A 27843-nucleotide genomic window follows, 5' to 3' on the forward strand; every position below is an offset into this window, starting at 1 on the left:
TCAGCTCCCCTTTCCAGGAAAAACTGTGATTTCCTCATAACATCTAGTTCTGACCTACAGAGCCATGCCCATGTTCCGGAAAGCTACCTACTCCCTACTTGGATGGACAGCAGCTCTTCAGGGCCTCAGGCATTGATCCTTCCAGGCAGGACTGCCTGAAGGTGGGGGGGACCTCGGGGAGCAGTCGCTCAAGGCCCCCTGTCTATGTGGGGGGAGGAGCATAGTGTAGCACAGCAACAGAGACACCTCTAATTGCAGCAAGACCAGAACAATATTGATTCATTATGGAGTGTGTGTGTGTGTGTGCTGTTTTCACCCTGTGTCCTGCAAAAGCTACAGACAGCTCTGCTTCCAGATCCTGTGACTCAAGATCCTTTAGAAAGAGATGACAGGAACTGCAATCTGCACTCTGTAAACTACATACTGCGTGAGAGTTCCATTTTCAAACAACTGAAATGCAGCCTTGAGGGACTGCACATTTGGAGCGGGGATGTTTAGTCCTTTCTCATTGGGTCATTTTCATGATCAAAACCACCACCCAATCTGCTTTCCTACCCTCAGTGGGGAAGCATGAGGCTCCCGATACTCACTTCCCCTCTAGATAGGAAAGCAGTTAGGAAGAGCAATTTTGATCACAAAACCCAGCCACAGGGCAACGGTAATACACCCTCTCCTGGAGCACTTTTCCTGCAACCAGATTTCCAGCTCCCGAGAGATGCACCTCAGGAAAAAAAGAAACTGTTCAGAAACCAATCACAGAACTCCTGTAGAATGTGTAGCTTTGCCCTTAGAGGGCTTCCATATAGCTATTTTGATTTTGAGTGCCCAGTGTGTGCTTTAGTGAATAGCCAGACATGTGAGAAAACCTTTCTGGGAAGAGAACATATGATGTGGTATGTATTCATGCTAACATCACATCCCCCGCTCCCCCAAATTTCCCAAATGTGGACAGAAGTATCTGCGTGCAACTTATGATTCTCTGCATCTTCTGAGTAAATAGGTAGGATACCTGGGCAGGCTGATACCTGCAGAATGTAGCTTGTGAGTCTCAAATTCACTGAACAAGCATGTCCAGAACATAACAAAACAGAGACAGCTTGAGAAGCAGCCAGTGACATTCACAGAGACTATACACATACAGCAAATAATGTGGTGCTAGTTCTTTGGTATATTTTAGTAGGCAGTCACAGCAAAAAACTAGTAAATGGTCTTGTAATTGAAATGGGCCCATTTCAGCCTTCAGCAGTCCCTGTGTGTTGATTAAATGCCATCCAGTAGGATCTAGCTGGTACTACATTAAGGGGGGTGGGGTGCTAAATAAACCCGTATCACAGGAGGCATTAGTCTGTTCTTCAACAGAAAAGATACCGCTATTTTAAGTATCAGCTAAAGCTGCTTATTCATGGACTCCCTGGAAAAAAATTTAGATGTCCTAGATGAAATGCTTACAGTGAAAGGTTGAGGAAGGGAGCCCAAATGAAACATTTACATAATCTTTAAATATTAATATTTGTAGTAAATAATACCTGAACATCTGCTAGCTCCAGCAAGGTCACTGGCACTGAGATAACTCTGAAAGGGTCAGAACAAATGTGCTCTCACGTTAGGACAGGGGAAAGCTCTGTCACTTGCAAGAGGAGAAGTTGGTTACATGGAGTGGGCAAAGAAGATACTGGATCTTCTGCCCATGGAGAGGGGATAGGCCAGGTTGACACAAAGAAGCACAGACGAACAGCCTTGAACAGATCAATAAAATGGAACTCAGGCACCACTATTACTACTACTATAGATATTTATACTCTACTCTTCAACCAAAGCTCTCAAAACGGTTTACATAGACAAATAAATAATGCATAAATGAGATGGCCCCCTTTCCTCAAAGGGCTCACAATCTAAAAACACTGAAAAGCTGTCACCAAGTGGTCTGTTCATTTCTTAGCTCCAGTTAATATTGTATCCGATTTTCTTTTGAGTATGCTTGTGGTTAAATTAAGCTCAGGCCTCATGTACCGCACCTGCCGCTAACAAGCTTTCTCAGTAACCGATAAGTCTAGAAAAGGTCAGTGAGTACTTTCAGCAAAAAAACACAGACCCAAGGCAAGCACTCTACCCTACGAAAGCATGTAGGCATATTTAAACAGAGCTTCCAAGCACCATGCCCGAAAGCATACATCTCTAAATAGCCTTTGTAACTTTGAATTCAATGTGTGCCCTCCCAGAGTTCATCTTCTTGAGTTGAAGTATTTAGTTTTGAAGCAGCTTCCTTTTTTAGAATTCTCAAAGTCTGCAGGCTTTTGCTAGTGCTCTGTGAAAAAATACATTAAAAAGATGATTTGAATTTGTCCAGGTATGTCCTCAAAGGGCTTGGCTGAAAGTGCCTGAGCCAAGCGTTAGAGAAAGGGGAGGGGGTTAGTAGCACCCAGGTCCTCCTCCTCGGCAGTTTTTAGTCTTGGGGCTGGCTTCTCACCAGGAGACTACAGCTTTCTCTTTCCTTTCTGCCCCTCATCATGGGCTGGGCCATTTTAAGGCAGCTTCACAAGCCAAGCCCCCAAGCCCCACCCTTCCTGCTTTCACCTCCATGCACTAGTCCCTCTAATTCGGCCCTTTCCCCTCCATCCCCTTTCTTTTCTCCTCCTCCTCCTGACCCCACCCCTGCCTCTCGGGTGGCCACCACCTCTGTCAGCTGCATCTCCCCACTGATGTATCAGCGGGAGCTGTTCAGCCCATCGGGACATTTGCTCAAGTCCGGCCACCCACACTTCTCCCACCTGGCCTCCTGCTCGGCCTCCCTATGCTCTCTCTGTCTTCTCCATGCCTGCGGTAAGCCTGGGGTGCAGGTGGGCTGAAACAGAGGTCTCAATTCCTAATCTTATACCTTTAATTCCAAATTTGGTAATTTATCAGGTTACTCTATAAATTGGAGTAAAACAGATTTAATGCCTTTACGTTCTACAGATTTTCCTGATGAGTGTAGGGTTTGGGGTGTTGAATAAACTGCCAGCTAGCATTTAGAGATAAATCAAACTCAGCTCTCAAAGTTTAAAAAATATTTTTAAAAAGCTTCAGAAGAGATAAATTTATCTAATGTAATGACGTTGTGGGAGGCCCAGTTAGCCAAATAAAAACATTTATGAGCAATCTTCAAACAGGGATTCTCCTACAATATAAGCTTTTCATGCAAGAATGGATCAAAACTATGTCTAGAACCCAAAATTCTCCATATATGCTTTGTGGCTTTAAACCACAAAGTTTGTGAATGACCTACATTCATGAACAAATAATGAACCCAGCACCTGCCAAGATTTCAGAGGAATCAAATAATAACTTCTGAGACTCATTGTTCCATCCAAGGACTGAAGATCGAATAAATGCCCAATGATAAGCTTGAAAATGCAGAAAAAACAAACCTCCCTTCTTCAAGGGGTAGTTGACGTTTATTCAGTTAAAACATCTCTTATCATGGCTTTTTGGTCCTGATGTGATTGCAGCTTCTGAAGCTTCATCAGGGGCAGAGAAACCATTGTGCAAAAGGGTTCAAAGAACCTGGGCTGCCAATGAAAAGGGCCTCTGAAGCCTGCAGGGGGGCACTGCACAGGCTCTGGAAGAGCCCTGAGCAAACTACCCCTGCCCATGCCTGGGCTTCAGAGAGCCCTGAGAGAGCTCTCCCCTGTCCTTTTCAGGCAGCGCTTGATGCCCGAGAGCTCACTCGGGGCTCTCCGGAGCCCGGGCATGGGCGGGGGGAGTCCACTCGGGGCACTTCCAGATCCCAAGCCAGACCCCATGCACATGACATAGAGGGGCCGCTAAGGGGGCAGACACAGGCCTCTCTTCAGCTGGCTCTGCACCTGAACTTCATTCTATTATTCAACCTGGAACATCTATTGGATGCACCTAAGCCTGTAACCTTGCTCTATCAGATGTTTATCATTGATAAGATTGATCTTGATTATATCTGAGATCTTGGAACAATGATCTTGAATACCCTATTTTATTAAACCAATGGCAGGTAGCTTTGAAGCAGAGGCGTATCTAGGGAAAATAGTGCCTAGGGCAAACACTGAAATTGCGCCCCCTGTCCAAACATCTGACACCTATCTTTTAGATAACTTTACCATAATATCAGCTGAAAAATACAAGTCAAGCTCATTAATCTTTTAATATTTCAAAAACTATTTAGCAGTGGACGTAGCCAGACCAAGAAGGGCTGGAAAACAACAAATTTCAGTATGCTGGGGCTCATGAAATACCCAAATACTATGTGGAGGTGTACTTGGAAAACTAAACAGAAGTGCCTGTCTAATTCTCTACTATGCATTGTAGCATCACTATTACATAAGTTTTAAATAAATGGAGAATTGGACTTTTCCCAGATACTCTGGAAAATAATTAAAGGATATGCAGAGTAAACTGTGTCACTGCTTGGAATATATTCTAGTCTTTCAGAAAGACAGTTAAAATGAGAGAAAGAGAGCAAGAAACTCCCAGTGAGCGTTAATACTAAGGATTTCACACTGATTCAAAGACAAACTGGACCATTAATAGCCATATTATCAAGACATCACATTTAACTCACTTATCACAAGTAAGAGCAAATGAATACAATCCTAGCTCATAAGCTTCAGCTCAGTATTCACAAGCCCTGATTCCCTGTACATAGTGCCAATCTGAATATGCGTACAGTGTCTTACTAGATAGATAGATAGATAGATAGATAGATAGATAGATAGATAGATTTAAAAAAATTACCTGTAGCCCCTTCAGGGGGCTTCCTAAAGGCTGTGGGGGGGGTCTGAAAAGGTTCCCCCTCCCACCCACTGGCCTCTAGGGCCTCACAGGGACCATGTGAGCATGTGCGGTGGCCATTTTTAAAAATAATCTTTTTTTAAAGAAATGGCTGCTGAAAACAAAATGGCCACCGTGCATGCTCAGATGGCCTCTGCAAGGCCTGGCATGTCTGAGGGCCTCACAGAGGCCATTTGACCATGTGTGGTGGCCATTTTGTTTTCAGCAGCCATTTTTTTAAAAAAAATTAATTTTACAAAATGGCGCCCCCCCTTCAAGTGGCGCCCAGGGCACGTGCCCTGCCTGCCCTACCCTGCTTTGAAGGCAGTGAAACATGCCTCTTTGGATCTCAAAATAAAGCCAATACAGCAGAAATGTTTATTCTGTGTTTGCTGGACATCTCAGAGAATGTTTCAATAAGGGCTCGCTGCAGACTTCTAAATGTTGGAGGTGTAATTTGTATGAGGATACACTTATGCATATTGTTTGGTCCTGTCCGGTAATTGTTCCATTTTGGCTTGAAATCCATAAGATTGTTTACATCACTCTACAGCAATCATTGCTGTCGTGAACATCCATGTTTTGTTGATTCCATATCCCCAGCATATGGAATCCAGCATTACATCAGGAATTGTGGATTCTTCGTGTGTGGGGGGAGGGGGGTTGCCCAAAGGATAATATAGCAATGGAACGACAAATTTACTCCTGAATTGCAACTTTGGATAACTGAAATGTGTTCCTTGTCAGCATTTGAACTGGTCTTTTTCTGACAGAAAGGTAAAGAGGAGGAATTTTCAGAAATTTGGTCAAATTTTAATGAACTGTTTATGTTTTTTGGGGGGGAGAGCGATCCTTAGAAGAAGGTGCCCCCCTTTTCTTCTTCTTCTTGGTAGGTTGTATTTTATTATGTTAAAGTTATGATTAAGAGATCCTTTTTATTATATTGTATTTTTTTAGTTATACACATATATAATTGTTATCCTTGATTATGTCATATGCACTGCTATAATCTTATAGAAATAAAGGTGGGGGGGAATAATAACAAAAAGCAAAGGTGGGTTCTTCTCAGAATGCAAGAGCTGACCAGCAGGAGGCACTAGGAATATCATACTAGGTCCTTGCTTGGCATATGTATGGAGGGTGAGATTGTGCTAGGAAATGGTGCGGAAGATTGCAGCAGCATGTGTACAGAGAGTAAGATCATGCTTGGGATTGTATGAAAGGTTCAGATATCCCATGTGTTACTGCAATATGGAAGTGGCTATATCAGAGTAACCCCACAATTCATGCCAGTTCTTCCCTGTGTAAACTGGTGCAGGCCAAAACAATCTGGTTTGGAGGCTCTGTAGTGAACCATTCAGCACAAAAATAAGAAAAACCCATTTCTTACCTCCAAAAGCTGGTCGCATGGTGAAATCATGGTCATCTACCCGCAGAAGCTGTTCAGTTTTTCCTGTCCGACTTTTAGTCATATCATGGTTCTTTCTATATATGTGACTAAAACAAAAACAATAGCATCAACTGTCACTTCCAGTCCTTCAATGTCATAACCGGGGGGGGGGGGGATCTTAAAAGCTGAAATTTGTCGGTGGATAGTGTCTTTTCCCTTCTATGATGTTTTATATTATTTTAAAACTATAGTATATTCGAATCCCACCTCTGCATGAACAGCTGTCTTACAGTGGACTCGGCATGCAATTACCATGAGACAGGGAGCATATATTTGCACATGGGTTTGTCCAGAAGTACTGAAGGTGTGAAGGGGCTAAGAGAAAGAGGCAGCTATATCTTAGCAAAGCTAGTGAAAGAAGAAAGACCTGGACCAGTACAGATGACATTTTACTGGCCCACATAATTAGAAAAGGGATGTGCCAAGGGTATGCCTGTTGTGACATCTTCCATGGACATCTAGATAACCTCCCAGCACAACCCTTTATTGCATGGGGACTACTGACTGTTTTACCACAAGAGTTAGGCTACAAGTCTACACATACCTAGCTGGGAGTAAGTTGCATTACATGTTATTCAATACGACTTACTTCTACATAGGAATGCATAGGATTGTACTACAAATGTCTGTCACAATACTGTCCTGAGGATATGAAAGGGAGCAGAGGAATAAAATCAAGAGCAGATGCCCATTGGAGAAGAGATCTTAGAAAACCCTAAAGCACTAAATAATCAATCTCTCAGGAGTCTGAATGGTGGAAAATATGGGGAGATAAGAATATAATAGCCCTGCTGGATCAGACCAAATTGGCATTTAGTCCAGTATCTTGCTTTTGCATATTAACCTTCCCCAGAACAGTGGCAGCATCAGGGGGGAAATGAAGGGGGGCATAGAAGGGGGAAAGTGTAGCTGTGCCCCACATGGCAGAATTCTGAAACAAACATGCAGAGCAACTGTTTTTCTGAGGGGGCACTTGCCTCGTCTGCTCCCCTCTGGAGCTGCTCTTGCCCTAGAGCAGGGTTTCTTAACCTTGGGCCCCCAGAAGTTGTTGGACTACAACTCCCAGAATCCTCAGACATGGCCTTTGTGACTGGGGATTCTGGGAGTTGTAGTCCAACAACATCTGGGGGCCCAAGGTTAAGAAACCCTGCCCTAGAGGACAAACAGATGCCTCTGCAAAGGGGGCCAGCCAGATGTCTCTGGGAAGCCGAAGTTGGGACATGTAGGGAAATGACCTCCCATTGTTCTTTCCCTACATCACTGGTATTCAGAGGCATACTGCTTGTATTCCTGGAAGTAACATGCAACTGTCATGACTAGCCATTGATGCACCTATCCTCCAAGAATGTGTCTATTCTCCTTTTCAACCCATCTAGGCTAGTGGCCATCACTACATCCTGTGGCAATAGATTCCATACATTCATTATGTGCTAGGTGAAGCAGTGCTTCCTTTGGTCTGTTCAGAATCTCCCGCTAATCAATGTAATGGGATGATCTCAGGTCAAGGTGGCCCCAGGTATTGTAACATTGAAGGTAAGGTGTCAAATGCTGCTTTGCACCACACCGCTGTAGGGAACAGTCGCCTTTCAAAACTGATCCTTTGCAAGGAACATGAAGGGGATGGCAGCCTTCTCCCTGCCCTCCTTGCAATGCTTCAAGGACTAGATTGGTCCAAAGAGCTGCTCCAAAAGCAGCAGCACAGGACATGTGACCACCTTGCTGACGTCCCAATAATCTACCACCTGAGGCGGCTACTTTGCCTCATGAAAGAACTGCCCCCTGATTCTAGGGTTAGGGGAAAGGGAGGAACGGTTCTCTAACTAGAATGTGCATCATTTTATAAACTTCCATCATGTCTCCCCTTTGTCAACATTTTTTCTAAACTAAAAGTTCTCAAATATGTTATCCTTGCCTTGTAGGGAAGATGTTCAGGGCAGATGCTGGAGCATTAGTGCACTATGCTTCATCAGAAGGTGGATTGCTGCTTCATGAGCAGCCCCACATAGACCACAGCACAATTAACAAACCACGTAAGAAGGCATGAAAGATGGCTGACAGATCTGAATTTGACAAAAAGCTTCACATAAAGTTGTCATTTCTTGCACTCTGTACCTTGCTATTGTAAATTTGGGCTTTTATTTAACAGACGCCCTATTCACATGATATATTCAGCATTCCTACGAGTGTACAGTGTACACAGATACAGATCTGTACACAGGGACAGTTATTCACATGTTCTGTTGAACATAGGTACAGCAGTACACTTCCTATCTGTACCAGTATTCAAGGGACTTGAAGCAAGGTTCACTTTTAAAATGGAGTCACAGTTATTCACAGAAAAACATGTACAAGTATACAGACATCTGTACACCTCCAACTGTACAACAAAATGTCTTAACAGGGCTAGAGTCATAAACTTATTTATTACTGTTTCTCTTTGTCTATATACACACTCCCCTCTGAAGCCAATTGGAGGCACATGTGCCATTAAATTATATATAAAAACAAAATCACCTGCTTTCCCTCAGTACCAGTGCACTGTGGGTCTACTTCACATTATTTTCTAAGCCAACATCTGCTAAACACATTGGGCCCGATTCAAATCAAATGGCAATGTAAATGGAACTGTGTATAGTTTCCGCATTGTATAGTCCAAAAGGATGCCTGCCTCACATATGAATGCACATACATGTCCTAATCCAATCTGCAAGTGAAATACCCAATCCAAAACTGATTCAAATCTGCATACATAAGTTGTCTTTGCATGCAACTGGGTTAAGCTAATTATGCATCACTATGTTTCACTGACTGACATTCTAATTAGCGAAGCACCATTGTAACAGAAGAAGCACCAGTGTTTCTGAAGAGTTCTGAAAGGTCCAGACTATGCTGCACTGATGCTAGTGGTATGTATGTGGGGGTATTCCAACACCCTCCCCTTACCCTGGCAACCCTCACTGTCACCTGAACATATGTCTCTAAGGGCTCTGTGACCTTCGGATACTTATTTTTCAGTGGCATTGAGGGCTTCCAGGAGAAGGGGAGGTTGTTGAAATTTGCCCCCACTACTGAGTCAGCAGTTAAAAGTTTCCATAACATGCATTATACAGTGGGAAATTTAATTATAGCCCAGTTAGAGGTACACAGGGGTCAGTTTGCTAAGAAGAAGGAAAAATCTTGTTTTCTAATCACTACTGTCCCACATTGATTCAGGAGGGAAGATTTTTTAAAAATGAAGATCCAAGATCCCTTTGCCCTGGCAGTGAGGTCTACAAAGTTGTAATGGCCACTGCTACAGATAGGCATGGAAGAATCAAGTTTAGGGAAATATTGACTGGTAATAAATCAGATCAGGACCACAGCAGGGCAAAATACAGCACCTCTACTCCCAACCCCAACACACACCATGGTCCTAATTGGGAGTAGGCTTATGCTATTTATGAAAGAAAACAGGCAGGCAAACTTGCAATGATGTTCTTGACATTGTAAGTGCACCTCCAATTTTCATTACTCAAGTGCTTTGTTCGTCAGTATGTCAGTCATTGTTATCTCGTCATGCTGGCCAGTTGCTAAATTAGTATTTACTAACTGAAACATGCCATTCAACTGGACTGATTTGATAGCAGATCTATCGTCACTATTATGCTCTGAAATTTGAGTTTATGAAAAAGTAGTGTTCAGGAGCTGGATCTGACACTGAAAATTCTGTGGTTGTAGGTGTGTGTGTGTGTGTGTGTGTGTGTGTGTGTGTGTGTGTGTGTGTGCAGATAAGTGCTAAGAGGTCCAACATTGGACCCCTTTGAAGTGAAGGGTTCAAAAAATCTGTATACATCTGTCAGACCTCACAGAAAATGTTGTTCATGCCACTTCTCTGTCCCACTATGGAGGAGGAGCTGCTCTGTTGTGATATTAAAGTACAGCACTTTCCAGCTCACAAATGTTGGAAGGCAGGGGAAAAGAGGGCTTTATGAAGTCCACTGCTGTGTGAAAGGATACCATTATTTGCTGGGACACAAAGCATTAATCAATTAACAGCTTGATAGCAGATTAAAAGGCACCTCCAGCCTAAGAGGCAAGATGCCTCTAAATACCAGTTGCAGGGGAGCAACAGCAGTAGAGAGGGCATGCCCTCAGCTCTTGCCTGTGGGCTTCCCAGAGGCATCTGGTAGGCCTCTGTGTGAAACAGGATGCTGGACTAGATAGGTCTTGGGCCTGATCCAGCAGGGCTGGTCTTATGTTCTTAAAAATAGAGCTCCAATTAATCAGACTCTGCCATCTGGGCACTTCTAATGCCACTTACAAAGCCATGACCAGCTCTCTTAATTGTCTTCTCTTTTCTACTGCAGGATCTCTCTCCTTTGCTGATGAAGGAACCATTGGAAATGTCAGGATGTTATCCATTTTGGCTGGTTCTAGCCATAAACCAATAGTCTGGTGAGCCTGAAAGGGTGAAATGATCTTCCTGCCTCAGAAAATACTTTCTTTGTGGAAGATGGGAGTCAATGAGCAACCTTTCTTGCCTCTTTTATCTGTAGTGTCTTTTGGAAAGATGTCCATGACTATAGAAGGGTGTATGTTATTTTGTGGTGAAAGCTCCTCTTAGCACATGGAGAATCAAAAGGACATATCTATGGATGCTTCCACACTAAGTACTGCTGACTTACTGCTTTCCTGCAATTAGCAGCAAGCAGAATTAAAACGGGGGTTCCACAGCTTTTCATATAACATGATATTAACTGACAAAGGTCAAGATCCTTCTGTAATGCCAAGTAAGTTGCATCATCAAAGGTCCCTGGCAACTTCAAACACAAGTTTGTTGCTTGGAGCTTCACCTTGTTTTACTTGGTCCATTAATTCGAACTGGGGGATTAGTGAGTAATTGCCCCTTGATATGACCCATCTCTGTTTCTGTTCCCATGAGAGGGAAGGGCAGTATTTAATTTTTTTTTTTTAAAGATAGGAAATAATTAAATTAGTAATAAAGTTAAATAGTTAAATTGTTTACTTTAAACATTAAATTTCTCAGCAGCCAACTTTTAATTTTAACTAGTTAAAAATTATTAAGTTTACCTTAAAAACACACACACAGTAACGGTTTTCTTTGTTTTAAACCTTGCTTTCCCAGAGCTTTGTTTGGCATATCCATTCTCTTGAACTCTACGTGAATCATAATATTTCTTTACTGAAGCTCTAAGGTTTCTTGTTTGTGTGTTCACACAAATGGCCTCCGCAGATGCACGGAGGTCACTGGCATGGGCTGGACAGTTGCCGGCCTGGGAGAGGCTGGCGGGGGTGGGGTGGGGGGGAGCCACCACTGACCCTGCCAAAAATTGAGTTAATTTTTGGCAAGGTCTGACTCCCTGATTCCCTCCCGCCCCCCTCTAGTGTTAGGAAAACCTCCCTGCCACTTTACTGGTAAAGGGGAATATTCACTGGATTCCTCTTTACCAGTAGACCCCCAAACCAGTCCACAAACGGGTATAAACTGGTCTGGTGGTCGAACCAGACCCAGTCAGTTCAAATTTGAACCAAACTGGCAAAAACGGTTCTGTGCACACCCCTACGTGGTATGCAGGCCCAAGACTAAGTTGGTAAAAACTGGGTTCTCCTTGCTTGTGGTTTTTCTAACCACTCCCTTATTTTTCAAGCAGGCCCAACTACACATGACATTAAAGCCCTATTCAGCCATTAAGGAACCTGTGTACATCTCACACTTGTTGTGTAAGTGCTGAACATAATGTTAAAGAATGGGCTTTCCCCATGTGCAGGGCCATGACTCAGATCAGCATCACAGTGCAGAAGTATTTATTTATTTTCACATTTATATCCCACTGTTCCCCCAAGGAGCCCAGAGCAGGGAGTTATGGGGCCAGGCGCGTAACAATGATAGGGCAAGGGGAGACAGTTGTCTGGGGCCCCCACTGCCTGGAGGGGCACCCCAGAGGCACCTCACGTGACTCCCCATTGCCCCCTGCCCAGCCCCATAGCCTCTCAGCCACTTGCCCTCTTCGCTGTCTCTCCTGCTTGTTCTGCTGGCCCGCAATCGAAGCAGCAGGCAAGCTGCAAAGAGCTCCTTTTCTCCCGCCTCTCAGCTGATCGGCGGGTGGGCGGGGCTTCCACGGAGGCCTCCGTGTAGGCCGCAGTGAAGCCTGAACTCGAGTAGGGCCCAAGCAAGCCAGGAAGGAGGAGGCAGCCAGAGTGTTCTCTGCAGCAGAAGACCCCTTGCTGCCCTGCTCAACCCAGACCAGCATTTGCCAGGTAGAGTGTGAACTCCTTTTTGTGGTTACCTTTCCCGCCGCCCCCATATATAGGGATCTGCTTGCCATAGGGCTTGGATATGGGGAGGGGACCGAGAAGTCTCTGAATATTTATTTTGAAACAGCTTGGAAAATTTGCTGACTTAAAAAAAACTATCTAAAAAGTCCTATAAGTGGCTTGTTTCATGGCAGAAAATTGCAAAAACTTCTGGAACAGTATTTTATTAATTTTATTTATTCATTCATTCATTTATAAATGCACTTATGTTCAAGTTGTTTTGCAACCCAGAAGGTCTGAGTGAGAACTGTGAAGCATGTGTGGTGCTTTTATTTTATTTTTCTTGTGTGTGAACTGCTCCCCAATAACTTGCAGGGACTTCAGGGTAAATCTGGCCATGTGAATGCAGCACCTCCATTCCAGAGGAGAGGTGTGTTAAAGGGCTTTAAAAGCCTCCTGTGAAAAACCTCCTGCAATCAAACTTGACTGAATTTGTTCAGAATTCTGAGAAAACAAACATAGGTTCACCCTGCATGGTTGAAAGTCTCCTTTGCTAATTTGCAGCGAGGGGCCCATTTTAATAATTCATCTTTCTAGTGTGTTCTAGGCATTAAAAGTAATACAAATGTATAGTACTCAATGTATATCACTATATATTGTGATGTGTGTGTGTGTGTATTCAGTGAAATGTATTTGCAGGCAGCATACTTATTTTGGAATATCAGACTTAAATCCTTGGGGGCCTGGGGTGTGCGGAGGCCCTGGACTTTGGGGGGGGGCATTTTAAAATCTTGTCTCTGGGCCCACTCCAACCTTGCTACGCCCATGTATGGGGCAGTTAACCGTTTACTCCTACAGTCATAGCCCTCCGCCCAAGCAGCTATTTAACCCCAAAGGTGCCCGTGAATGTTTTTTCAATGCAGGAGTGCTTCTGCCCCAGTCTAGCTCGTTGTTTTTTTTAATTCCAGCCTCATTTCCCCAAAGGGATTCTGAGTGTACATGCAGGAGCTGCTGTTCATGTTTTTATTAGCTATTAGTTTGTTTTCTTTTTCTGCTTTAATTGCAAAGAAAAAGCAATGGTGCACAAGGTGTCTTCCTAGTAGGTTAGCACATAGCTGCTATTTGTTCCAACGTATTCACAGGGCATGGACTATTATTTAGCCCACTTTCCCCTGTACTTAAGGGTGTAGGAGTTATTAAATGCCTCCCTAAATGCCTGCCTGGAGGCGGTAATAGGCTGGATGAGGCATAACAAACTGAGACTGAATCCAGATAAAGTGGAGTTACTCAATTGTGCAGGCTTGAAACTCGAGAGACGATCTTGATCTGCCTGTTCTGGATGGGGTCACACTTCCCCAGAATGCGTTCCCTAGTAAAATAAGAGCCTCCTCATCTCTATTTTTTAAAAGTCTTTAAGGAGAAATCTGTTCACCCAGGCTTTTAACTGATATTGTTTTGATTGTTTTAATGTTGTTTTTAGAATATTGTTTTTAAAAAATTTAAATTGTTTTTTTTTAATTTCTTGTTTTGCTTTTAACTAATGTTTTACCTTTGTTTTTATCTTGTTGTAAACTGCCCAGAGACGTACATTTTGGGCGGTATAAAAATATGTTAAATGAATAAATAAAATTATAATGTGCATAAATCTTTGCTCGCTCCGTTTACCTACAGTTGGTGATGCACCTCAGTTGGAATCTTGCTCGAAATCCCTGGGAACTTGGGAAGGCGTTTTCTGGGGTCCAACACCCCAGCTTTTCTTGCTTCCTATTGTGGATGTACTCTGAAAGCCACTACACTACTTTAATCACTACACCATACTGGCTTTGGGGAGTCATGAACTGGCAAATGAGTAGTGTCACCAGGGCAGGAAAAAGTCAGCTGCAAGCTAGACTAAAGTCAGAAATGCAAGCTAGGTCAGACTGGGGTGCTTCAAGAAATGCTCTCGTTATGTATTACATTTATATCCCACACTTTAGTAGAGGCTGAGTGGTGTACTTGGTTCTTACCTAGAAGAGCTAGGAAGATACGTTAAACTAAGAAGTTATTAGGAGTCCCAGATCACCCAGTGAGCTTCATGGTTGAGTGGGGAGTTGAATGCAGGTCTTCCCAGTTGTTGTCTAATCTGGTCATACTTTGCAGGAGGTGCCAACTCCAATAGCCTGTATTCTTTGATTCGTTATGTTCTTCTATGTACTGTTTGTGCCTTAACATTCCTCCAAGGACCTCGGAGCAACATACACGGACCCTAATCTATTATTATTCTCCTCACAGAAACCCTATGAGGTGGTGACATTCCCAAGACCACCCGGTATACACTATGCCTGAGCAGGGGATGGAATCTAGGCTAACTTCTTGGTACAGTTGTACCTCGTTTGTACATGCTTTCTAGTATCTGGCACAAAAGTTGAATACTAGTGGAAAAACTGTAGCTTAAACAGTGCTATACTAAAACCTCTTTCCCTTTTAAAGGGCTCATTTATACAAAATTACTTGTTTGGATATGGGATTTGGCAAAGCAGATCTATGTATGTCACTCAGAGGTGTACCTAGTTAAATTTGGAGCCTGGACCTGAAGGCCTGGAGTCCCCCCACCCAGCTAAGCATCACCCTCACACACACACACACACTGTGACACACACAGTATTTATAACACATGGGTTCTTGAGGGCACAAACAGCAACTGAATTCACGATAATATACGAATATAAAACAGGGATATTTATGCAAAAATGCATTAGCAGAAACATTTTTACACGCAACTTGACATATTCCCATCCCACATATTTCTTTCCCCACTCCCCCCTCCGCCTCTAAAGCACCTGGCACAGGTCACAATCACACTCACTGGCGCAGTGGGGGTCAGCAGCAACCACACCACCTAGGACAGACTAAAGAGGATTTGGAAGCCCCCAGGGGGTGTGGAGGCCCTGGACTTTGGCCCTGAAGTCCAGGGGTAAGAGCGCCACTGATGTCACTCTCGATGTTCCAAAATAGCTGTAATTTAAATGTTTCAGGGTGCTAATTTTCTTCATACAGTCTTATACTAAGGTGCATGATCAAATGAAGAAGCATTAAGCAATCAAACTGAGATGGTAACCATAATAGTTACGATTTATTACATTCTAATACACTGTATTAAACAGGAGAGTAAGCATTTCTTCCAGAAATATGCACAACTGCATATTTAAGAAAAAATATTGCAACAAAGTTACACCCCCCCCAAAAAAGGATTGCAGCAAGTGTCCATTTTAAGGACGCTAAAATAGAGGGTGCTTTCCAGTTTAGCTGCTCAACAGCAGCAAAATGCTTCCATTCAGGCAAATCACTTTCAAAACATAAACAGCAGGGGGAGCAGTCTCACGAAAACTAACAACCCCAAAAAGCAGCAACTTTTTAACGTCAGATATATGATGTCATAGCACTATATTGCAACAATTAAATTCTCAGATGCTCTGTGCGGGCTCAGCTAGTCTATCTATAGATTTAATTCTCTAAGGCATACCTGTGGCTAATCCCATGTGTGGCAGGTCATGCAAGAGTTTTCAAGCAGCTGCAAATTAGTGATGGGGATGGGGGAGAAAATAGGTGTGCCAGGTGCTGGCAGCAGCGAGCTACCCAAACAGTGGGAGCAAGTGGCGGCAGAGGGCCAGCCAAGCTGCTGGGAGCAGGCGGCGGGTTGCCTGGCTGGCAGGAGCAGCAGCAGGCGGCAGCAGGCTGCCCGGCTGGTGGGAGCAGGCAACGGTGGTGGGCTGGCCCCGCCACCAGGAATTGGTGGGCAAGAGGAGGTGGCGGGTGGGCATGAGGAGGTGGTGGGCCGGCTTTCTGGCCAGCCCGCCAGCCCGCCAGCCAGAAAGTGCTGGGTGGGGACGGGGGGACTAGAAGAAGCAGGCTGGCCCACCAGCCAGAAGCCCCGGGCGGGCAAGGAGAAGCTGGCCGGGCGAGCAGGGAGTAGTGGGCAGCGGAGGCACAGATGTTCTGCGCCTGGCCCAGCTAGTATATCCTCTATAATAAAAGCCCTGGGTGTGCGCCCGTGTCTCTGCGCCCGTGTCTTCCTCGGCTGTTCTGGGCATGCGCGGAGCGCATGCCCAGAATGTCCGAGGAAGATACAGCCGCAAGCACCAGGCGGCCATGTTGGCTGGATGGCCGGCCCAGCCACGGGAAGGCCGGAAGCGGCGGCCGCGGGAATGGAGGGACTGCGGGGAGGGCAGAGGCAGCGGCGGGCGGCACTCTTGGCGGCGGCGGCGGCCGAAATCTGCCCGGCCGCCCACAGCGACGGCGGCACTCTGGGCCCGGCCACCCAGCCGCCCGCGGCACTTGGGCCCGCCCGCCCGCAGCGGCAGCACTCTTCGCGGCAGAACTCTCCGCCCGGCCGCCCACAGCGCCGGCGGCACTCTCAACCCGGCCGCCCGCGGCGCCGGCGGCACACTCGGGCCCGGCCACCCGCCCGCCCGCGGCGGCACTCTTCTTGCACCCGTGAAGGCAACGGGCATAATGACAATGTAGGAGGGAACCGGGCAGCGGGACTTTCCTGATCGCCTGACTGCAGCAGGACGCTGAGAGGGAGGGGAGGGTGAGAGAGAGGGGTGGGAGGAGGAGGAAGGGCAAGAGAGTGGAGGGGAGGGAGGGGAAGAGAGTGGAGGGGAGGGAGGGGAAGAGAGGCAAGAGTGTGGGGCAGAAGGGAGCGAGGGAGAGTGGGGCAGGAGAGAGAAGGGAACAGCCAGCCCCAAAGAGCGAGCCGAAATAGCGGTCTACTAGCGCCCGTTAATTTAACAGGCTTAAATTCACTAGTATATATATAATACGCTAAGGTTGTATGTGGCGAGCCCTGCCCACACAGTGCTTTACCAATCGGAGGTAACATATCAGAAGCACCGTGGTGATTGGGCAGTGGGGATTCCATATGGAGACAGGAAGGAGGAGCCTGTGATGGATAAGGTCAGTTGGAATGCAACTGTTACTGGTCAGAAGATGTGCTTGATTGTAGAGGAGAGAAAAATCTCTCTCTATAAAAGGATAGTGGGCAGGGGTCTGTGAAGAGAGGGGTCTTGAGGGAGAAAAGAGTCCCTTCAGGAGAAGGAGGCTGTCACTGTGTGAATTAGATGAGGAAAATCTGTTAACTCAGGGAGGGAGAGGGAGAGAACAGCATCTTTCACCAATATTTCACCACAGTAATGCCTTTATGAAGGGGGGAAAGTATGGAGGCACTGGCCCTTGGGAGCCTTAGCACTTGTAGGTTCTGTTGAGCTCAACGACACTTAGCAATATGTAAATAAGCATGCCCTTTATTCAAAGGATGCAATCCATGAAGTACTGTTGCAGTGCAACCACCCTTGATTTCAGTGGAGCTTGAAGTCCCACTGTGATGAATGGACTCTATGCAGAATTAATACCTGGGAGATTGCACCCTAAGATGATGATTTTTGTAGAGTTTTAAAATCTAAATTAATGTATTAACAAGAGATTTATTAAGCTGTCTTTGTAACCAACATTAAAGTTTACAGCAATGTACATAGTACAAATTTGGTCTATAAATGTCACAATGAACCAAAAACACAAGGCTGGTAAGGAGAAATCTTTTACTGAACTAGCTTTGATGATGGAAGATAATGCCAGTTTTTCACCCACAAAGCTGGTCCAATGAAAGGTATCTTCTCATTCACTGAGTATCTCTTAATTAGCGGGAGAAAGGCAATAATCACCGTCCCATGTGCAAATCCCAAGAATAGCATGCCTGTACAGCTAAGCATCTATTCTATGTTAAAGAGCAAATGAAGAGCAGCCCTCCCCTGCTCTGTCTCTGCCTGGGCAGAGGCAAAGTGTATACAAGACAGTCACAACTGTCCCATACACGCTGTGAGTTCAGAGTGTCATGCTGAAGAAAACACAACTAATAAAAAGATGAAGGTCATGGTGTTTCCATTTAATGAGAGGGATTAACCCATCTTTGTTTACAAGGTCTTAGCCAGGCAAATGGTCTTAGAAGATGCAATTGTCACTGGATGACATAACTCAGTACAAACAGGGATAATATACCCTGGTTTGCTTGGCAGTTTTGGAAGATTATCTTTTCTAATATAAGCCAGTCACCGTGCCTCTGTGATATTAAATCTGATCAACTTTACTAAGACCTTTTAGCTCTTTGGTACATGTTTTCCTTTACTAATACTCAAAAAATGTGAGGTGAAGGTCAAATAATTTACAAAAATGTAGACCTCTGGAAACCCGGTATGATCTCCAGGTGCATAAGAACATGGATGGACAGACAGACAGACAGGCAGGCGCGTGCACACACACACACACCCCCCCAATCAACACTCATATTAGCCATTTAAATTCCTAAAGAATACAGATTTAACAAATCAAAGCTGCAGTCCTTTGCACACTAACCTCACTGAGCTTAGTACTACTCTCTGAGTAGACATACATAGGTTCAAAATGGACATATTAAAATTGTAACAGGCAAGAAGTATCCACATCGTTTTATATCTTCAGCTCTCCTAACAGGCTTTGGCCACAATGCAGACCAGTCCCACTTATTTAACTCAAATTGTTTCAGAGTAATGGACTTGTAAATGCAGCTTCCATCTCAAATGTTCATATTTGAGAATCTATGATTCAGTGATCAGATTGTCTTTGAAAACTCTTTGAAATATAACCACTTACAATAGGTCTCTGAAAACTCTTAGAAATATGACCGTTTACAATAAATAGGTCCCACAGCAGTAATGGAAGCAGTTTAGGGTTACTGTTTCTCACAATGACAATTATGCATGTAGTTTTCAGAAACACCTTCATAAATATATAGCCTGCTAACTTGGCAAAGAGGCACCTTATAATTGGTGAGAGTAATGGGGAGAATAACTGGCCCTATCCACCCCCAGCACAGTACCTTCAGTGACTGTTGCTGGTATCTATCTTATGTTTCTTTTAGATTGTGAGCCCTTTGAGGACAGGGATCCATCTTATTTATTTATTATTCCTCTGTGTAAACCGCCCCGAGCCATTTTTGGAAGGGCAGCATAGAAATTGAATTATTATTATTATTATTATTAATAATAATAATAATAATAATAATAATAATACTGGGAACAGCCTATATTCTACGACGATATCTATAATAATAACAACAATGATATTGACAATAAAATTCAGCCATCCCAGGTCCTTGGGAAGGATTCGATGTCTGGATAAAACAAACCAGTCAATAACACCTGTCTGACTGTGTAAACAACAACAACAACAATAATAATAATGCACCTGTAGAACTAACAACACATGTTAAGTATTTTGCTGGTGAAACTATATAGTGAAAGCAGAGAGACAGTGTGCATCTCTCATTCCTTACCTTGCTTTCTGCACTTCTACTTGTCCTGTCCATCTCTTCCTCCTGTGCTTTCTGCTCTCCACAAGAACCACCAAGCAAAAGATCAACAACATGAGCTTTGCAAAATAAGGCATTCTGTGGGAATCAAAAATCCACCCTCCTTCAGTCCAGTAACCTCCTGCAGTGTAAATACACCCTGGCTTAAACATTGAATCGGCTGGGTCTCCAGGGCTTTGCATTTGCCAGAGTGATCATTGTTGGAGATGCTGCTTTCCTGATCTAATATTTTTAACCAGCTTCCTGGGGCTTCCTACTCAAAGCTCTCCCTCTCATCACTGCTCAGCGATTGGCCATTACTCATGAATAAGTTAGTCCTGTCTGGCAACATTTCCACTGGGTCCTAAATGAATTTTTTTTTTTTTTTGCAGAAAACCAGTGGACTGCAATTCCATCTGCCAGCTTTTTGCTAAAGCCACTAATCTCAGAACTGTACAAGCCTTCTGTCAGACTGTGTAAAACCGTATCTTGTCTTTTTATTTGGCGGGCAGGAGAGTGCTAGATGGTCTGTATACACGAACTATTCTTCTACCAGGAAGCTGTGTCTATATGTTTGTGAAGCAAAATGTGGAACTGATATACATTTTGTAGTAGCATTTTATGGCATCTGTGATCCCGGCACAGCTGAGGCTGCAGATGAGTTATGAAGCACTGAAGGTAACAATTCATATCCAATTTAAAAGAGCCCATAACCATCCAAATCAAATTCTCTCACAAGTAGACAAAATCCTCACAGGACATTTTCCTCTGGATTGCTCTAATATTGTATTATTAACAAAATTAATGAAATTGCTTACATTTTTTGTATTTGGAATACTCCCACCTGGTTTCTGATCTGAAATAATTATACATGAAAGGCCATAATGTGCAGTTAATTAATAATGCTCTCCATGTATGTAATGCTTATTTGAATTTTCAAGCATTTCACATAATACTTACTACAAACCTGAAAGGTAGATAAATATTATTAACCCCATATTGCAAGGCGGGATACTGAGCCTGAGAGAGTAGTGCATTGCCTATGGTGAAAGAGTTGCTGAAGCAAGATTTGAACCAGGGATTAGAGATGTGCACGGAACCAGGCAGGGGTGGTTCGATGGTGGTGGTGGGTCGCACTTACCCCTCCCTCCGCTTCCCCCCGCCACTGGGGCTTGATATTTGCAAAGTCCTACAGGGTGGCAGTGTACCTCCCTGCCGCCCCATCCGCTCCCTGGCCGGAAGTGGCCAGAAGTAGCTAGCACGCGCTCACACACATTGGACAAGCTCGCATGCCCCAGCCACTTCCGGCCAGGGAACAGATGGGGCGGCAGGGAGGTATGCTGCTGCCCCGTAGGACTTTGCAAATACCGAGCACCAGTGGGGGTTAGCGGAGGGAGAGATAAATACACCCTTCCCCACCATTAAAATGTGGGGGGGAAACCGCACCTTCAAACATCAAACCTCCCAGTGTTCAAACCTGTTCAGGGGCCTATAAAAGGGCCTACAAACAGGTTCATGCGCATCCCTACCAGAGATTCCCTAGCAGCTACACCACATTTGCTGTCAGATAAACCTCTGCAGAATAGGATATCATGATGCTATTTTACTGTCAGTTAATAATCCATTGCTTTTGAAATACAATGTTAGTTTTTGGGGAAAAATCTTAACAGTGGCATTCCAAACCACTGAACAGTCAGAAATAAATGGGAGTGAATTCGGTGAACACAACAATTTGTCTTCTTACCATCAAGTGCTCTCTCCCCGCCCCCGGGTCTGGTGCAGCCAATAGCAAAAGTGCACATGCTCCCCGCTCTTTTGCCAAGCCGCCCAATTGGCAGCAGCTTGGTTCTGACCTCCACACATGCCTTTTACTACCTCTCTGGCTTCTGCCCCCAGCTGCCTGATTGGCACCAAACCAGTTTGCCTGAACTGGGCCTGATTTGGTTCAACCATGGACCAAACTGCCCCCGGCCTTTCCTGCCTCCTCACCACAGCTCCACCCCTCTATAAGCCACCCTTGAGACTGGGGTATCCTCAGGAATGAAATGGGATGTGGTAAAGGAGCTTGCAGTGGGAAGGGGAAATCTCTGTAAACTGGGTGGAAGCACCTGTTTTAATTCTGTTTTGTGTTTGTTCAATTTTATTCTTGCATGCAAGCGACTTTGATAACTTACGTTGAAAGTGGTATATAAATAACTGCAATAAACAAATATTCAGCTCAGTGATCACAGCACTGAAAAAAGCAATTAGCTCTTCCATAATTATACTTTTTAAAAAGTCTCTATATAAACATTCCTTCAGCCTGTCCAAAAAAGCAGGTTCCCATGTCTACAATTAGTCAGAATGCTACTATCTGCACAACCTCCAACATATTTTGCTCTCAAATATTATATAATTTGTTAGCAGGTTTGGCTTTTTTAAAGCAAAACTTTGGGTTACAGCCCATTTGACCCACGAGTATACCCCTTAGGTTCTGGCAACCTCATAGTCCAGATATTTTTAAAATGCCAGTTAAACTGGCTCACATATTGCACAGCAATACGGTGATGGTAGAAGGGCTCTGCTCTCGCAGAGAGGCTGGAGAACAGCTGTGTTGAAGGCTTCTTCTGCAGCCCAGAGTATATGGAGTGGGGTGGGGAAGCAATTCTCGTTTCTTGCCTGTCCCTGCAAAAGCTGTTTTCACTTCCATAAATATGTCCCTGAGGGTTGCGCAGCTCTCAGGGACATATTTGTGGTAGCTAAAAGGGCTTTTGCAGAGAGAGAGAAGAGAAGCGAAAATCACTTCCCCATCCCATAAGAACAGCCCTGCTGGATCAGGCCCAAGGCCCATCCAGACCAGCATCCTGTTCCACACAGTGACCCACCAAAGGCTGTTGGAAGCCTACAGGCAGGATTTGAGGGTATGCCCTCTCTCCTGCTGTTTCTCCGCTGCAACTGGTACTCAGAGGCATCCTGCCCTTGAGGCTGGAGGTGGCCCACAGCCCTCTGACTAGTAGCTATTGATAGACATCTCCTCCATGAAGTTATCCAAACCCCTCTTAAAGCCATCCAGGTTGTTGGCTGTCACCACTAGGGATGTGCATGGTCCGGACCGGCACCAAGGGGGGGTCTCCCTTTAAGGGCGGGGGTGTAGAACTTACCCCTCCCGCCGCTCTTCCCCCTCCGGCGCTGTCGTTTAGAATGAAGTTTTGGGGGCGGCAGCGTTTGTCGCTGCCGCCCCTGCCCCCGTCGTTGTTAGTAAAGCCTTCGTAAGAGCTCTTAGAGAAGCACGCATGCGTGCACGCCTGTTGCCGCCGTGCGCGCACCGCAGACGTCACATGCACGCTGTGTGTGACGTCGGCGGCGCGTGCGCTTGGTGGCGACAGGCGCGCGCGCTGCTGCGCACGCATGCATGCATGCTTCTCTAAGAGCTCTTACGAAGGCTTTACTAACAACGATGGGGGCAGGGGCAACAGCGACGAACGCTGCCACCCCACAAACTTCATTCTAAACGACAGCGCCGGAGGGAGAAGAGCGGCAGGAGGGGTAAGTTCTACCCCCCCGCCCTTAAAGGGAGACCCCCCCCTCGGTGCCGGACCGCCAGACTGGTCTGGATCTGGACTGGTCCGGAGGCCTCTAACATGGCCTCCGGACCGGTCCGTGCACATCCCTAGTCACCACATCTTGTGGCAAATAATTCCACAAGCTCATTATGCGTTGTGTGAAAAAGTACTTCTGTGTGTTGGTCCTACATTTCCTGGCAATCAGTTTCATAGGATGACCCCTGGTTCTAGTGTTATGTGAGAGGGAGAAGACTTTCTATCTGCTTTCTCCATCCCATGCATGATTTTATAGACCTCTATCATGTCTCCCTGCAGTCGTCTTTTTTCTAAACTAAAAAGCCCCAGGTGTTGTAGCCTTGCCTCATAAGGAAGGAGCTCTAGGCCCCTGATCATCTTGGTTGCCCTCTTCTGCACCTTTTCCAGTTCTTCTGCACCTTTTCCAGTTCTATCCCCCTCCATATATGCTGGGCTGCAGAACAAGCCTTCACCTCAACTACTCTCTGGCCTCTCTGCGAAGGTGGGGTCCTTCTGCCCTCCTATTGCTGCACAACATGTGGGCCACTGATACCCATTCCTATAAATTCCAATAACACTACAGCAGTGCAGACAAGCTATGTATTACAATTCCAAAAGGAAGGACACCTTGCTGTAAGTTTCATCACAAAATTCAAAATCCAACAAGAATCTAAAAGGTCCAATAAATAGTGTAGTAATAATCCAATTTAAATTTTAACAACAAATGTCCAAAATTATAACAACAAATATGTCTCCATTTGTGGTAGGGGCATGTAACAGCTGCTCTCATATGTAAATCAGTTAAAACATAGATTTCATTCATTGTTCATAATGGGCAATTCACTGTTCATAAAACATAATTTGTGATTATAGAATCCCAGCAAGACAAAGAGAATAATTAATAGTCCTCATATGAAAAAACCCTAGTATTAGCCAAACAATTGGTAGTATATGCTAGCAGAGGCGTAACTAGGGAAAACGGCACCCGGGGCAAGCACTGAAATTGCGCCCCCCCGCCGCGCCTCCCCCGCCGCCGCCCCCCCAGCATACATCTGACTGACACACATGTGTTTTTTCCTCACAACAACCCTGTGAAGTTGGCTTGAATCTCAAACAACAGAATTATGATGCAATGATGATACACACCACATTATACTTAGGTTTTTCCTCACAAGCAACAACCCTGTGGAGTTGGCTTGTATCTCAAACAAAAGAATTATGATGCAATGATGATACACACCACATTATACTTAGGTTTTTCCTCACAAGCAACAACCCTGTGGAGTTGGCCTGTATCTCAAACAACAGAATAATGATGCAATGATGAAACACACTACATTATACTTAGGTTTTTCCTCACAAGCAACAACCCTGTGGAGTTGGCTTGTATCTCAAACAACAGAATTATGATGCAATGATGATACACACTACATCAAGGTTGACTCAGCCTTCCATCCTTCCGAGGTCGGTAAAATGAGTACCCAGAATGTTGGGGGCAATATGCTAATCATTGTAAACCGCTTAGAGAGCTTCAGCTATAGAGCGGTATATAAATGTAAGTGCTATTGCTATTGCTAGTGCTATTATACTTAGGTTTTTCCTCACAAGCAACAACCCTGTGGAGTTGGCTTGTATCTCAAACAACAGAATTATGATGCAATGATTGATGATACACACCACATTATACTTTGGTTTTTCCTCACAAGCAAGAGAATATCTCCAAAGGTCCTGGCATATAACCCCCTCCCCCATTTTTCTTGCCAAGCTTTGTGTCTTTAGCAGGATACCACAGGCACTTGTTAAAGCTAACACTGCAGGTTTTTCTGAGATGGAGCTGTTATAGGAGCAGTTCAGCGTAAACTGAGATCACAAGGCAAGCTTTCACAGTGCAAAAACGAGCATGCCAGCAAGCAGAACTCATGGTAAAACTCTCTTGAAACACCTTGTAATAATGCACAGTCAGCTATGTTACACTGCTTGAGTCAACTCACACTGCTGTACTACCCAGGCTGTGGGAATTGACTCTCAGTTCCATATACATGCATGCATTTAAGATTGAGTGCCAAAGAATCTTTATGATTGTTTTTCTTTTGGGGGGGGCGGAGAGAGGAGCGTATAATGCAAACATTAATACCTGTTAGGCACCTGAGAACCATAGTTGGGCAGCTAAATAAAAGCCTGATTCTTTAATATGTTTTTTCCCCCACATGTGGCTTCTGTAGTTTTTGCAACTCATTCAGTTTCTCACCCTGACACTTGGTCTGCTGCTTCCACCCGCCCGCCGGGTGTCCTCGTCGTCCTGCCTGCGCCTGCTTCAGTGCAGCCCCAGCCCCAGCAACCTCCGCGACGGCGACTGTGCCACCACGTGCAGGCAAACAGAGGAGGACGGACGCACCGCACGCATGCGCAGCGCGACTCGGCACGCCGGCTGAGTCGTGCATGCGTGCGTCACTGACTAGAGACCCTCTGGCTGGCAAGCCACTAGAGGGCCTCTTTCTGGCTGTTCCAGACTAAGCGAGCGACAGAGCGAGCGAGCCTCAGCCAAGGGCAGGCACAGTGAGCAGCATGAAAGGTGCCCGCTGCCAAGCCAGGCCACTGACTGGCTGCAAGCAAAGCAAGGGGGGGCGCGGGCAGGCAGGTGCAGTGAGCAGCATGAAAGGCGCCCGCCGCCGCCAAGCCAGGCCACTGACTGGCTGCCAGCAAAGCAATGGGGGGGCGGGCGGCATGGAAGGGACCGCTCGTTGGGGAGGTGGCACCGATGCTCTCCCTTGACTGCTGCTGCACTGAGCAGGAGAAATTTGTATTAAATTTTTTTTAAAAAATTTGGTCATGGTGGCGCCCCCCATGTGACCTGAAAAGATGGCGCCCGGGGCACGTGCCCCCCCGCCCCCCCTATAGTTACGCCTCTGTATGCTAGGTATAAAAGAGACAGTTCATGCATACTTAAATTGAAGGCAGACACATTTCAACCCTCTGTTGGCCTTCCTCAGGGGCTTGAAGATGATAAAGAGTTCAGTTCTCATACGCAGCTTAACCCTGGCTAGGGACACCGATCCCAGTGGGCCAGAGCCACCTAGCCCGGCTGCCAGCTGAGGTTAAGGGAACAAGCGCTCCCTTAACCCAAGCTACTTGCTTGTGTGTGAGCTGGGCTGCTTCCAGCCCGAACACACAGAGACAGGCGTCTAGAGCATCCATCTCTTGGGAGAATCCTCCAATGCACCACGCATATTGCACAGTGCATTGTGGGATCTCGTGAGGCAAGGATGACAAGTCCCAGCCTCTGTTTACGCTGCTCTGCTCCCGGCAGTACTGGTCGTGCAGGCACGTGGCTTGCAAGCCTTCAGGGCTGTGAGCAGACATCTGGAAGAAGGTAGGTTGAACCCTCCCTGCCAGTTCGCCCGCCATCATGTGAACAGCCCCACAATGTGCTATGGATACCAATAAAATGACCAATTTAAAACAATGAAATTATAATACATATTTAAAAACCTCTAATATAAAAACCTTGCATGGAATGTTGTAGTCATTCAAAATCAAAGTTCCAAACAGCTGAGTATATATATATATATGTCTCTTCTGGTTAGAAAAATAGTGACCATGAGAACTTTAATAGTTCTATACCATTTGTAGTTAAGAGCAATCATTGAACAAATTCAAAAGGGACTTAAAGATAGTTGCAGCCTATAATTACTAAAAGATATTAATCCTGAAAGTACTTAACTTAAATGCATGTTTGTGCGCACGCGTGCACGCACAAACACGCACACATACACACTATGGCCAACCTCATGTAAGGTTACTGATCCTACACCTATAATATCTCTCCATACTTGTTGGGTATAGTCTGTTGAACTAACGCATTCCTGGAAGACCTATTGTTTCTGGTTGTTGTTCCAGTTTAGAATCTATTTCAATGTATTTAGAGACATTTCTAAACATATTAAAAGAAAAGCTGCAAATCACTAAAAAGCTGGGATTTTTTTTTCTTCTGGTTTATGTAACCAGAAGAAACCCACAATCTAATTTTAAATTAGAAAATTTAAAAAATCAGTGATGACTTTCAGATAAGTGGGTATATTAGAAACAAAGGGTCTTAGAAATGTCTCTAAATAGACATTACGATTAGCACTTAATAATGGGTATATCTCCAGACCTTCACTTGATGACTTTCCAACAGAGAATACCCCTTTTTCTATATTTTAGCCAAAGTACCAAAAAAAACCCATGTTTAAGGTTCCTGGAAGACCTACAGTTCCTGGTTCTGGTTCCATTTTAGAACCTATTTTGATATTTTTTTGAGAGATTTCTAAGACCCTTTGTTTTTAATATACCCACTTATCATAAAGACACCACTGATTTGTTTTAAATTTTCTATCTAATTTAAAATTAGATTGCAGATTTCTTCTCCTTATATACAAATATTATGCAAGAAGCAGCTT

The 27843-nt window shown here is 44.9% G+C and overlaps 1 protein-coding gene across 4 annotated transcripts in view; it reads right to left on the bottom strand.

Moving 5' to 3' along the window:
• LOC128322142 (gamma-aminobutyric acid receptor subunit rho-2) overlaps window positions 1-20154 on the bottom strand; it is a 44233-nt gene extending 24079 nt beyond the window's left edge. Inside the window, exons 1-2 of one of the 4 annotated variants that reach the window (XM_053242949.1) lie at window positions 19833-20154; window positions 6173-6279 (exon numbers count right to left, since the gene is read on the bottom strand). In XM_053242949.1, coding sequence (XP_053098924.1) covers window positions 6173-6279; window positions 19833-20050 — 325 coding nt within the window. In that variant the 5' untranslated portion in view covers window positions 20051-20154. Of the gene's footprint in view, window positions 1-6172; window positions 6280-11302; window positions 11435-12235; window positions 12329-19832 lie in introns of those variants that run through there. The other 3 variants (XM_053243023.1, XM_053243116.1, XM_053243195.1) reach the window with 3 other exon arrangements.
• Window positions 20155-27843: the final 7689 nt, after the last annotated feature.

Source organism: Hemicordylus capensis, chromosome 1 (genome assembly GCF_027244095.1).
Source record: "Hemicordylus capensis ecotype Gifberg chromosome 1, rHemCap1.1.pri, whole genome shotgun sequence".
NCBI lineage: Eukaryota > Metazoa > Chordata > Lepidosauria > Squamata > Cordylidae > Hemicordylus > Hemicordylus capensis.